Source organism: Ochlerotatus camptorhynchus, unplaced genomic scaffold (genome assembly GCF_037179485.1).
Source record: "Ochlerotatus camptorhynchus isolate MF236.1 unplaced genomic scaffold, CSIRO-AGI_Acam_v1.1 ptg000193l, whole genome shotgun sequence".
Lineage (NCBI taxonomy): Eukaryota > Metazoa > Arthropoda > Insecta > Diptera > Culicidae > Ochlerotatus > Ochlerotatus camptorhynchus.
This window is the reverse complement of record NW_027040683.1, coordinates 3,980,598-3,994,871: the sequence shown is the minus strand read 5'-3', so window position 1 is coordinate 3,994,871 and position 14,274 is coordinate 3,980,598. Positions and strand designations below refer to the sequence as shown.

General features: G+C 39.2%; 1 protein-coding gene across 1 annotated transcript; it reads left to right on the top strand.

The window, feature by feature from the left end:
* Positions 1-9,005: 9,005 nt before the first annotated feature.
* On the top strand, positions 9,006-9,752 carry LOC135702576 (heterogeneous nuclear ribonucleoprotein L-like). The gene has a single exon (XM_065223635.1). The coding sequence runs from the start codon at positions 9,006-9,008 to the stop codon at positions 9,750-9,752; it is 747 nt and encodes a 248-aa protein (XP_065079707.1).
* The last annotated feature ends 4,522 nt before the right edge of the window (positions 9,753-14,274 follow it).

Below are 14,274 nucleotides of genomic sequence, written 5' to 3'. Positions count from 1 at the left end.
TAACGTCACGTGTTTATTTATATTTCTTTCTAGCGATAGTGAGGCAGCTAATTTATGTTCCTTTTTTTATCGACTGCAATTTCGTTGTTTTAGTGTTTCTTCATTACTGGTCATAACGGGGTGAAGAAAACCACTTCAAAAGTTGCAACACTGTGACGTTACCCGAGCAAAGCTGAAGATCAAATTGAAATCAAAATTTGCTGTTATGATGTAACTTATTTTGAATACTCCAGTTGATCTCATTTTGGTTGACTTAACGGTTAACACAGCAAAAATGAGAGCAAAATTTTACACTGTTGAAGCAAACGGAAAACTAATCCTGCTTTCAATGAAATCAATTTGATTACTGATTTTGCATTCATAATGTTTAACTGAATACGGGCCTAGAGTAAATGGTTACCATTCATGTTTCTCAAGCTGAAAGACTTAGGCTCCAATCTCACCGCAGGTCACGAATGACCTAAAATGTGTTAAGCAAATCAGATAAACGATAATCATTAGTTCAACGACAGATGAATTTCAATTAAATTTTAAACAAGACGTAAACAGCAGAACTTCAAGTTAAGTTGCTTTCATTTAAAACGTCTTGACCGCATAATGAAAGCACAATATGATATCAGACTTATGTCTCAACATTTGAAATCAAAATGAGTTTTCATTATGATAGGAACTGCACACTTTAATATCGATTTGCTTTCATTTTGTTAACCGACTTTGCTCGGGTATCCTTCAAGATTTATTCACTTATTTATTTGTCTTTCCCCCTTATTCTGCGAGTCACGTGACTCTCTGTTACCGGTGAGGTGACTCTCCGTGAAAATGAAATGAAGTGTCACCTCACACGAGGTGACTATTGTCACCTCACCGGTGAGAGAGAGTCACGTGAGTCGCAGAATAGGGGAGTTTGATTAAAAATTTGTCGAGCAGACTTGAACCTAATTACTGCTTCTTTTTCTAATTTCGGAAGTTTCCTGGCCTATGTCAAAACCGTACACTGTGCGGCAGAACGGTCCCATTCGCATTTTTGGCGAAATTTAGCTATACCAAGGGGTTAGTCACTCAGCACATTGTGCCGTAATTATATTCGGCACAGCTTGGGCACATCCATCGGCACACCTTCGGAACAATCTCGTAGGCATTGGATTGTTGTAAAAAAAACTGCTGGACAATTGTCATTGAAATTGTTCACAACATTACGTGCTGTTTGACTGTATACCCGAGCAAAATCTGAGATCAAATTGAAATCTAAATTTGATGTTGTGATTTCGCTGATAATGATTACTCAGGTTGCTGTCGTTTTGGTCATTTTAACGGTGAAAATATCAAAATTGAGAGCAAAAAAAATCTTCCTGTGACATCACATTGAAAACTATTTCTGCTATCAGTGAGAGCAAACTGAAAACTTAATTTGATATCAATTTTTCCCGTTGAGAAAAAACAAGTATTCAATTTGATGTTATGCTAAGGCAATGAAAACAAACCCACAACAATATATTTTTGAAGAGCAAATGAAATCAAAATTTGGTATCAAATTTGTCAATTTCGTAAACTGAAATCTAATTATGATTTCAGTTTGATGTTGATATCAAAACTTGATTCCAATTTGCTGTCATTTTGATGCTGGGCTTTGCTTGGGTATTCAGGAACATCCTTTAATTGAATATACCAGAGGAACTCAGACCAGCAGTTCACTTCTCGGTTCACTTAAAAATCTAAATATGAAATGTAGGTTCTAGAGTGGGCTCAAGAGAACGAGGTAGTTAATCAGACTCCATTAGTATCCTTAATTCAAATAATGCTGCAACTCACACAAAACAAATTACAGAAGACTATAGATACTATAGATTCCATAGATAAGTGGAGGCACAAAAAATTGTTTTGGCAACCATGAAAAATAAATGATATTACTGGCATCCTTGAAAAAAGTTCATGCCATCATAGAGCTCTTCGTTGTGCAGTCTTTCCTTTTCCGTTGTCCGCGAACTTTCCCCTTCCCGATAAAGTTTTTGGTGGGCGAGAAAAGGGCTTACAAAAGTTTGTTTCCAAACAGCTTGTATGCCCTTTTCACATGTGGCTCTTGAATTTCTTCTCACTCGGTAGTGACAGCCGATAAATCCGTTTCCTTATCGGCATTTTTTCTTCGGTGATTATGATTTTTCACCCTTCCCGAGAACTCAATTTTAAGCAAGGGGGACGAAAGTAATCTGTTCTACATTTTTGTTAACGAATTTCAATAAAATTTGCTTAATTTTCTCGAATTTGTTTTGGTTAAATTCGATTCGTTAGCTTTTGTGATTGTTTCAAACCCTTCAAGCTTCAAGTTCCAACTCTGGAAGCAACGAAAATATCTGCACGGAGGGTTGGTGGCTTGACGATCAAACGTAACATATTTATTTTGTTAATATAAGTCTAAAAATTACCTTTGCATTTCGGGACTTGAACCGGCAGTCGCTGCTTCATAGGCGTCAACCATACCTACTGGACCATTTAGGCATATGTGTGGTAAAAGGTATGATCATTAACTTGAAGCACGTCAAATTTAAGTTAAATAACAGCACCCGGAAGAGTATTATACAGCAATGCAGAATTGTAAGCAACAATTGGTGACAGTTAAATATTCCTCTAATTTTCAAGTGCACTTAACACAATGTGGACACAAGCACGCGATTTATTTTGATGGTCATTTGGATGCTATTTTAGAGCCATAATTGAGTAATATTTTTGGAATACGGTCTGAAAATTCAGTACAATATAATGTGGTGAACAGTCAAAACACAGAAGTACAAACTTTAATACTTCCGACGTCCTCGCAGACCACTTCTACTTGGAGCTATTCCTAAAAATATCCTTTTTCTTGACTCTAATGCTGCCACTGCCTGTAATTAGAAAGGTAGGCAGTGAATTTAGTAGAACTAAAATGCCGGACATGGAACGAGTGACACAGACACTGACGACATTTAACAAATTAAGCTATCAAAATATATGTAACGCAGTGCTGATTTGTGGAGTTGTGTTAAGCTTAAATAAGGCTTGTTCAATCTTTGGATCAGCTTACCTATTGAGGTTGGATTATGGGGATACAATTCGCTTCATGCACTACTAAACAACTATATATTCAGCCTGATGTTAATCAAAGCACAAAAGCTGTACACCTTAAATCAACCAATAATCAGCTTCTGTTCTTAATGTTTAGCTTGTAGTGTTACTTGGGTAGTTAGCAACAAGTTGAAGCAGTTCCATAAAAATGCATATGATTTGAAGCGGTCTTCCAACAAGGGTTAGAAAAGACTGTTATTTAATGCCTTAAAAAGCTAATAATGTATATTACTGTTAAGCTTTTGGCTGATTAAGATCACCAGATTTAGATGTTTAAAAGCTGAACAAAGGTTATCGTGGTCTATGTACAGCAATTATTCAATCTAAGGCTAAATTGAAATTGATTAATCAACACTTGTTAAGCATCAAGCTGTTACCTGGGATGCTATTAATGCGAAGTACAGTTAGACCACTGAGATTGGCACTTAGACATGTTTAGTGTAAGCTAGCAAGCATTCTGTTGATTAGTCTTACTGCATTGAGAACATGCTTATTAGGGTGGTTTAAAATATCGGCTTTGCTTCACTAAGCTCAATCGATTTCTTATCAGGTCCAGATAATTCTCCCAAAATTTGAGCTTATTGGGTTGTGATCTCATTCTGCACTGGCCATCTAAAATTTATAAAGGTATTACTATGGGAAAAGTCATTATTTGGTTCACCTCGTCTTTTAATTTTGCCATAATGATCTACCAATAAATTAGCCTTGTGTACTCATAGCAAATTTTCTCAGCAACATTTTTTTCTAAAGACCATTTTTTAATTGAACGTTGAGGAAATTAGTTATTAGTTGATTTCTAATCTGCTAACTTTCTGATTTGATCACTCGACTGCATTAGGTAGAGAGCAGCAATGTAACCCAGTAGCTCACCCGGTAGCTTGAATTTCCACACAACCTAGAATGAAAATATTAAATTTGCTGGTCACTGGTGCCATAAACCTACTGTACCTTTTTTCATGGATCTCAAACTGCAAAAAAATCTATTAAACATCGATTCTAAAAAAATAGTTTACTTGATCATTTTTATTCAGCAGGTGTATTCACTTGGGAATCTATCACTTCGCAAGTTGAAAGTATTTTGAGATTGTCTGTTAATTTCAAGTCTTGCAATACTTGTGGATGGAAAATTTAGATCGTTCTCAATCTGTCACTATATCAAAAGCTCAAGGTACATGGTACTTTGATTAATTTTGTGTTCATTTCCAGCCAACTGGTAATAATTTTTTGTTTTCTTTTTTTTCTGCCTATATTTTTTACAGTTTTAATGGGCATTGAATAACCTGTTTAAATTTTTTATCATCCTAAATTGCACACTAAAAAGATGTTTTTGTCAGATCCTTGGTCAGCAAATAAAGCGTTTTGAAGTTCAGCAGTGCAGCAGTCCCGCATACCTTATGGTTTTACATAGGGAGGGTCTAGACCCTTTCTAGTTTTACATTGTTTTACAAGGATTCCCAGTCATGGGAGAGGACAGTAATAGCACAGTGAAAAAGTTCACCCCCACCTATATTCCCAACCATCCCCCCCCCCCTGCATATAATTATTGCAGCTTACAGGAACGATATTACGAACACTAGTGATGAGAGGAGCCATGCATTAACTGTATTTCGCGAAACTGAGGATACATTAGGCGCTCCTCCTTCCGCAACCCCCCCCCATCCTGAGGAACGGTGTCGCGTTGACACTTGTGCTGAATCATTCATTTTTTTTGCCAGAAACCAATGCACCAATCAATCAGTTGCACAAAACTGTTCACATCATCCTGATAACGGTTACTTTAAACAACAGGCGCCAGTAGACAGCCAGCTACCAGACTTATCAGGCTTTAAAGATTGTATTGATTTACTCGGGATAGCTTTCTGTCTATAATCTTTCCCTTGTGAAATGTGCAGTGCAATTTTCAAGAACGAATGTGGTGTAAAGAGATAGAGAAAAAAAATGATCTGATATTTTTCGTATCCTCACGTTGGTGATTCGAGTTAAAAAAGTTCGTGATATCTCATTCTCTCATCCCAGAAAGTTCGCTCAGGAAATATTGGAGGGTGAAACTAGTGAGGGAAAGCGAAAATGATATTTTGGTGAGAATTCCATCACTGGACGCATTTGACCACAAAAATTTGGCTGCTGGGTACATTATCAAAGAGTTTTGGGGGCGAGGGGGACTTTTCTATCTACGCTGCAGGAAAGATTGTGTTGTGCTGTGGCTAGCTGCTCGCACTCTGAGTAGATAGAAAGAAGATTGATGACGATTCTGAAGATTCCCTGCAAAAAGATTATGCGCGCTGCAAGTAGATGCGAGAAATGCAAGAAGATTTTTCGAAGATTGATCGCTAGTGTGAGATTTTTTGAGCATCTAAAATTGAGATTTAGATGAGTCGCCCCCCTCGTTTGGGGGTGATGTGGCTGGCAGCAAGGCGAGGGAACGTTCAATGAAAATCAACTTTTAAACAACAATAATGTATGCTGGTCCTGAAAAGAACCGTTTTGTCGTGATGGTTGAGTAATGCTGAGCTATAAGGTTGTTTAATACGGATATGGATGGCGAGCTGCATGTTGTTTGAAACGAGGGTGACGCGCTTAACATAGATGGCTCACGACGAGCAACTGAATCAGATCAGTAGCGGTGCGACTTCTTCCTCCTTCGTCTGTATACTGGAGAACAATGTTCAACGCCACGCGCCGAAAGCATTGCTGCTGTTGCTGCTGATCAGTGTTCGGAAAATCATTCTAAAATTTCATTCATTGAGCCTCCCTGCGAGAATAAACTCGCGTGCGAATGTGGCAAACAAAATTCACGCTTGAGATTCTCATGCATATTCACGCACTCACACTCACAACGCCGAAAAATCATCCCAGCTTTAAACTCACAAAAACTACTCAAACGTCAATTGATATCATGCCTATTCATGTTGTGTTAGTTTTCCAACCCCTGATGCACAAACAATATTAATAGCAATGAATAACGCCAAAATATAAAGCAATGAATTATTGCATCTGAAAACTCATCGGTGATTTTTGCGACGTTGAATTTTGCAAGGTAAAACTCATAGGCGCATAAGCTCATGCATGAGATTTGAGTTTTTGAGTTTTTCCGAACACTGCGCTGATGATGACGACCGATCGGTACCACCACACACGGTGGTTGAATAAGCACCGTTCGGCGAGACCCGTTTGGAATTCGATTTTGAAATCTGTGTTAGGGAAAGCGCTTTTTGCAGGCAATCGGTGATAATTTTAACAGTTGGAAATTTGAGTAATTTTCAAAAGTGACCTGTTGAAAATTGATAAAGTGTTTCATTTACACACTTAAAATTTTTCGCCGAGATTCCAACAGCCAAGCAGTTTTGCAATTTATTTTGCTGACATTCAGTAAAACAATTGCCGAGACTCAGCTAACAAATATTTTGCAGATATATCAGCAAAAGTAAATGCCGAGGTAATCGGCTGTTGGAGACTTTACCGAGATTAAGCGTGTAGTAGATTCGTAGAAAAATTTCCAATCGATTGGCTTGTTAACAATTAAGAGTTATAAGTGGTCAAAACCTGACCACTTTTCGTAACGCGGTCGATTTTGGTTTTATGAAATTGTACCCCCAATATGTTACCGAAAGACGTCAGCCTACGTCAAAATGCGTATGTGTTTTAACTACCTTGAAAATTCACTCATTTTCAACAGGATGTTATTGTTTCCCTTCACAGATGTTATTTCAGAATTCTTCTAAAACAATTTTGAGATTCTCCCAGGGAGTCACTTCACAATTTCTATATAACAGTCCAGAAATTATCCGAGGGGGACGACTCTATCTACGATGCAAAAAAGATTGTGTTTTGCTGTGGCTAGCTGCGCGCACGCTGAGTAGATAGAAAGAAGATTGATGACGATTCTGAAGATTTCCTGCAAAAAATTGATGAGCGATGCAAGTAGATGCGACAAATGAAAGAAGATTGTTCGAAGATTGATTCGCTAGTGTGAGATTTGTTGACCATCTAAACTTGAGATTTAGATGTGTCGCCCCCCTCGAAATTATCTGCATATCAATCCAAATAAATCATGAAATTCATTCTTAGCTTTTCTTCGAATTTTAAAGCTGTTTTCTTTTTTTCTTGTTTTCTATATACAAAGCACATGAATTCCAAAAAAAAAATCACATCTAATTGCATTAAAATTTTGTTCAGAATACTGTTGGAGTTATCCTCTGAATTCTTCTCGAATTTTGCTTGCAAATATCCTTAAAATTCTCTAGAAATTCTCTTCGTTATGCCCTTGGAATTATCTTCGAAATTCCCTTAAAATTATTCGCAGGATTCCTTTGGAATTGTACCCTCAACATTTAACTCCGTTGATATTTTTCAGGGATTCTGGAATCCTCTAACTAACTTACGTGGGCGAACTAAGAGTTTCGACGAATTGACTTTTGATTATTATTTTTTTACAAAAACAGATAGTGCCAATTGAACATTCACTATTAAATAGTTCTTCAAAGTGACTGTATGCTGAAAATCTAGTCTAGTCCAAGAATCTTGATTTTTTTTTAAAGGTCTGAATTATAATTTTTTTTCGGAAAAAATCTGATGAATTTCCCACATTTTTCAGATTTTCCCGATTTTTCAGTTTACTGATCACCCTGAGTTATGAATGAACTTTGACAGCAGGCAGAAACCTAACGAGCAACATCAATATCATAAAATTCTGTAAAGCCAACTGGCTCCTGTCATTGCGTAAAGGTCAAACATTGTTTGACGAAATAGTGTCAAGTTATAACATGGTCATTTATGAATGAAGTTCTATTTTAATTACAACATTTTATTCAGATTGATTATAAGATTTGTTTGGTATGAATAATGATTAACTATTGAAAAATGATCAAAGTGTTAAGCCACAATCAACCAAACGGTACCACTCAATATCATTTTTTGTCTTTCCTTATATTCATTCTCCTATATCTGCAAAATACAGAAAAAGGAGGGGCATAGAATGCTAATATATCTCGTCTCTCTGTGTTCTCTCGATAATCATAGCGAGCGAGCACGTGATTGGTTGAATACGGCTAAACTCTTTGATCAATTTTCAATCATGGTTACTCGCTGCGGGGTGAGCTGTAAAACTGCGCTTTTGAGGAGCATTCACACAAGACCGGACGTGCGCTCACACGAATACACATTGGATTCCGGTCGGAGCACGTTCCGGTTGTTTTTCATTGGTGTGAGATGGATGTATTGAGCTGCTAAGAATGCTGCGATGTCCACGCTGCAACGAACAAGTCCGAGGTCGAACCGTCCAGCGTGCAACGTTGAATGATTGTGCGGCTTCGGCTTGTGTCGTTAGGGATCAACTTTCTGATGGCTGTGTTAGGGGTGAGCACCTTGCGGTCGAAGAAAATGTATGGGAAATTTGAATATTTCCATATTTCTTAATTGTTAACTATTTAAATATTTAACTATTATAATGTGTGACATACCACACAACATTTATAACACTGGTGAATCGATCAATATACAAATCATCAAAATCCATTGATTATTGGCCAAGTTATCAGCATTTAAAGTCTGACCAATTTTCGTTGCATTTCCCCTTCCCGAAAGACGTAGTCCTACGTCAAAAGGACTGCGACAACTTTCCATCACCAATTACTCGTGCTTCCGAATCACTTGAACGTCGACCATCAGATCGGGGGTGAGTCAAGGGGGTGGTCACTCCACACACTTATTTTGCGCCAACTTTGTTCTCAGTGTGCCGCAGCTGTACCGGCAGTACCTAGAAGTAATTGAACAGACTTTTGTTTGCTTGTGAATAATGCCTTGTTTGGCAACCCGGTATTTTAAAAGCTCTTATTTTTGGTTTTTCAACATTTACAAAAACGACACGGGCTCCAGTTGGGACTAAACATTGGATGCAGCCGTCTCCAAGGATGCCTGCAACGGACGAGATCCGTTGCTACACGATCCTACCATCTTCGGCGGAAGGCCGACCCCGTCAATCGTTATCATCAGTCGGACTGATGAAGGACGCACCGCTGATCCGAAACGGACCAGCCAACTTCATTCAACCGGCACAGCAACAGGGCGCAGTGATGATGGTCTACGGACTCGATAACAACACAGCCCACACCGATATGCTATTCAATCTGTTCTGCCTGTACGGAAATGTTGTCAGGATAAAGTTCGTGAAGACCAAAGGGGGTACCGCCATGATCCAGATGGGATACGCCATCGCAGTCGAACGCAGCATCCAGCACTTGAACACATGCCATTCGGAAATGATGGTAGCAAAAGTCAGATTGCATTTTCCAAGCAGAACTACTTGTCAGAGTCCACTAACCCCTACACCCTGCCGGACAATTCGATCAGCTCAGCTAAAGGACTACAGCGCCTTCACGAACAATCGCTTGCTTTCGTTGAACCAGGCCAGCACAAATCGCATTCTCCACTTCTTCAATTCCCCACCCGGCATGTCCGAGGATCTACTGCTGACTGCATTCACCACCAAGGACTACCACCCGTCGCAAGTGCGAATGTTCCCGCTGGAATCGGAAAGTTCCTCCGGTGGTTTGGTCGAGTTCCCGAGCGTATCCCTGGCGGTGAACGCCATCATGAAGTGCAACCACAGCGCGATCGATCACAAAGGCACAAAATTCCCTTTCATTATGAAGCTGTAGCATGTGTCCAAGACAATGAACGGTGCGTGGAGCAACGAGAACATCGAAAACACGTGAACTTTGAAAGAGCGAAAGCTTCTTTTTCTGAAAAAAGAATAATAATAATAATAATAATTTCTTATTGTGTTAGTTGGAAGTGCAAAAAGGCAGGAGGGTAAAAATAATTGGTTGAACTATTTGTGATTTTGCCAAGACGGTCCTGCAACATTAGGTATATGTTGGACGATGGAATGGTTGGTATAGCAGCCACCACTATGGATGTATTCGAGCAGTTCATATGGTCGGATGAAACAGTTTTTGTTTGCTTGTTGACTTTCCGATTAAAACTCAAGTACCGCTTGTCGTGACCGGACTGAGATTTCCAGCGTCGGCCACGGCTACACGAATTAGCGATGGAACTCCCGCGGCTGCTTCCAATGCTGCTGCTGCTGTTCCTGCTGCTGGTCCGTCTCCTCTCAAGTTCGTCAAAAGAATGTTATAGGAGACGTACCAACAGCAGGAGAATCAATGGCGAGACTTGGTGGAGATTCACGGTTTGTGGCAACATCAATAACAAATTTTGACACATGCATACTGCGCAGGCGCAGACAAGTGTTGCCAGTAACTTTAAAGGTCAGAATTTTTTAACCATGGGTACCAAACAGTGCCAATGACTGTGCCCAGGTGTGCCCAAGCTTGTTTTGGCACTCTGACACTCTGTGACCATCCCGTTGGGGTGAGTTGAACAAGCTCACTTGAGTCGTGTATTTTGGTATTAATATGATTTTTCAGCAAGTAGTTAAATTGATGCATCGTTTGACAAATAACCACTTCATTCGAGCAGTTAAAATGACGTTTACTACCACTCGAACTTTGAAATAAAACATTATTTTGAGATTTTTTCTTCTAGAACCACGAGAAAAGTAGCCAACATTTGTGCGTTTCATAAAAAATCGAAATTAGTTGATCCAGTTTTGTGAAATCGCTGGTAGAAAGTCACGCCAAAAATGCTTGTGGTCAAATGCATAAGGAAGCCTGTCTGGTTCATAACCTTCTGATGAATCGATAGAGCTCAGAGCGTTTTTGACATCTGTGATTGAGGCTGAAAGCATTGGGAAGTCAATTATGTACGATGGTAGGCTGAAATTAGGAGAAAAAGGTGGAACATTTGAAGTACAGTCAAATTTCGCTCGTTGGGCTATGTTTAAGTGGGCTACGTTTTAGTTCGGCTCCCGTTGGTTGGGCTGTAGCCAACCTAAATCGAAGTCAAACGTCATTTCTGACAGTGCTGATTCATTTTCGAGGGGCTCATGTATGAACAATTTGGATAGTTCCTAAAGGATTGTGATGATAATAAACAATCGGTGTATCCCTCAACCAATTTTCAGCTTGACAGCTCAGCCCAACTAACGAAAGCCTTTCACTAAGTGGGCTACGGGTTTAACCCAACGAGTGAAAGATGACGTGCTTCCACACTGCTGCCGTTGTTCACGAAGCCCAAGTTGAGCAGTCTTCCGTTGACGTTATGGATGTCACATATTTGTTGAAGTCCGCCGAAACTAAAATCTCGGTTATCGCAAACTACTGCTCAAATGATGCCGACATCTTCGACGAAAGACAACGACAAGAGGAGAAAGGTTGTAGACACCAAAAATAACATCACATTTGATAGCAATATTGGAAGTCTGTTGCAGAGCCTAGGAATGCCGGATGAAACGTTGAGGTTCGGTATTAGGTCTCAGGTCCACGACATATCGGCAACAAGGTGTTGGATAATACAGCTTCAACCATGGTGTGGTTGATCTTATGAAATGAATCTTTCCCCGGTATTATTTAATGGTAAGCTGCAATTCAATAAAACTTCAAGTCTATGTTGAATCGAGTCGAAAATTTGGATACCAAACATCAAAACTACAGTGACTTATCCAATTTTCAGAACGGAATTAAACCTTAAACCGGTCGATAATCAATAAATTATTTACATTTAATTTAATTTGATTTTTGTGCTACCTGAATTAGTAATGTTTTATTTTCTCACCAGACGATCGAAAGTATTTTCATTTTGTTTGATTTCTGAAACGTTTTTTTCACACCCTATTCTTTTCCTTAATCTCCATTGATTAAAAAGTGTCGAACGTTAAAGAACAAACTAAAAACTCACACTAGTTAGAACAACAAATTCTCTCCAGCCAAAAAAAGAGTGTAAACCAAAATAAAAAAGGTGCGAGAAGGTGTGACCAACAAAACCAAAGCAAAAATAAAACAGAGGAACAAACACGGTGTATATGATCGATAAAAAAGGAGTTGTATCGTAGCTCACGTTGGCCAGACATTGGTTTTCGAGTGAATCCAAACAGAAAAAAAAACAAAACCAAAAAAAGAAAGAAATCTAACCTTAACCAATATAGGCGGTAAGCATTTTCTCCCCAGGAAAACAAAACTAAAAAGCAACAAAAAAAAATGAAGAAGATAGCTTAGAATAAAGATATGCTAAAGAAGAAAAAACACTAATGCAGAAGGAAGAGAGAGTCATTCGAGTAAACTATCATAGCAGATATTAAAAAAAAAAACAAGCAAAAAAAGCATAAAAAAACGAGGCAGTAGATAAAGAGAGGTGAAGAAGAAACAAAACAAAAGTAAATACTTTATTTACTCGGAGGGAGATTAAACAAAAAAAAGTGTATATTTTGTACTATTATTGACTAATTATTAAATTATGCTATGAATTAAAAGAAAAAGAATAAAAAAAGGTGAACGAAAATAGTAAAACAAAAAAAAACAGTAAACAGGCATTTCTCGCATTTCTTCTTGTTTCAATTGCATTGGATTTTCAGTTTCGATCCTCGCGTCGATTCGGTAAGTTCTTCCTCGTTTTCCGCGCTAATCAACTGGTGCAGCAGAACCCAAGCTTTAAGGCGCCTAACTAATTCCGAAATCAATCACAAACTCGTGTCTGTTGTTACAGCTAGTAGGGCGTAACGCGTGTTAATAAGGCTATCGTAGAACGAGGGCAGTGTGTGAAAGTGAGTGAGACAAACAGTGTGTGACCGACAGGCGGTAGAGTAAAATTCAATCTGAGTCATCCATCGTAAATTGCCAACCCAAACCAACTGAACAGTCATCCGACACCAGCTGGCAACACTGTTGGCTGGCATCGTTGGTATCCCTAGGTGTTTTTTTAAGTCTAACCCGAAACACGCAAACACAAACACACACGCATTAACAAGACTGAATTGGTAACACAGAGCAGTCATCAGATGCAGTATCACAACAAGAACGAAAACAAGAAGAACAATACGAATGATCACGCTAGGAAAAGCCATGTGATCGAGTTAAGTTAAAGGTCACGAGCAAACGTTGTAAATATAGATAAATTTAATGAGTAAAAGAGAGAATCATCAGAAGCAGGAAAAGAAAGCATCGCTTGTAAGAAAGGATAAAACGCTAGCAAAAGAACGAACATTTTAAACCGGATCGTACTAATTTCAGTTACCTAGTAGAAACAGAAGAAAAACACAAAGAGGCAAGATGGAAGCGCAGAAGGATGAATGAAAGAGAAAGAAAGAGAGCTATGGCAGTTGGCTTGAAGAGACTTATCGGTAATATTGCAATTAGTTAGTGGCATTTGTCTGATTATTTTTCTTTTCCTATTTTTTAGAGTATCTGAAAACAAAACGATCAAAAAAAGAGAGAGACAGAGAGAGAGAGAAAATCGAGGAGAAATTATGGGAGACAAAGAAATCAGAAATAAATTGTTTCAAAATAATAATGGGTGTTGATAGCGAGTAGAAGAGATATCACCATCCTATCCTTGGGTCTATTCATTGTTAACATCGAGTCACTGGCGTGCGCAGCCCTCTTCATTTGGGGAGGCCCACCTTCCAAAAGGGGGCGCTTCATAGCTTTGAGGGCTCCAATAATTTTGAATGTTTACTTACTTACATTTTCCTTGCTTTCCAGATTTTCACGATTTTCTTTGAACAATTTCGAGGCTTAACGAAAACTGTTGCCACCGCCACAGCACCGGCAACCCGGCCCGCGGCGCTTTCGCTGTTAGTTGGCAGGATCGCCAGGAAAGTCACACCGTTCAGTTCAACCGTTGCGTCTACTGGTCAGACTTCGAAGTAACGTTGGCATGGATCCGCTCTGAACATCGAAGGTACCGACCGTTCGTAGCCTGTCGCGTTGGAGAAATTCTATCAGCGACTAATGTCAAGGATTGGAGGTACGTTCCGAGTAAACTAAACGTTGCTGATGATGCCACTAAATGGGGCGAGGGACCTCGGCTCGAAGAATCTGGCCGCTGGTTCAGAGGTCCACCTTTTCTACTACTGCCCGAAGAAAAATGGCCTAAACAGAAAAAGCTTTTCGATAGTACCGACGAAGATCTTCGAGCATGCTACCTACACCAAGCAGTGCAAATCTTGCACAATCCGATAAATTTCGAACGTTTCTCAAAGTGGAACCGACTTCTAAGGACAACCGCTTACGTGATCCGTTTTGTAAACTTTTTAAAGCGAAAGAAATCCGACGCGAGCAACCG

What these genes read in the sequence shown, in the direction of transcription:
- LOC135702576 (XM_065223635.1), top strand. Translation starts at nt 9,006, where the DNA reads ATGCCTGCAACGGACGAGATCCGTTGCTACACGATCCTACCATCTTCG.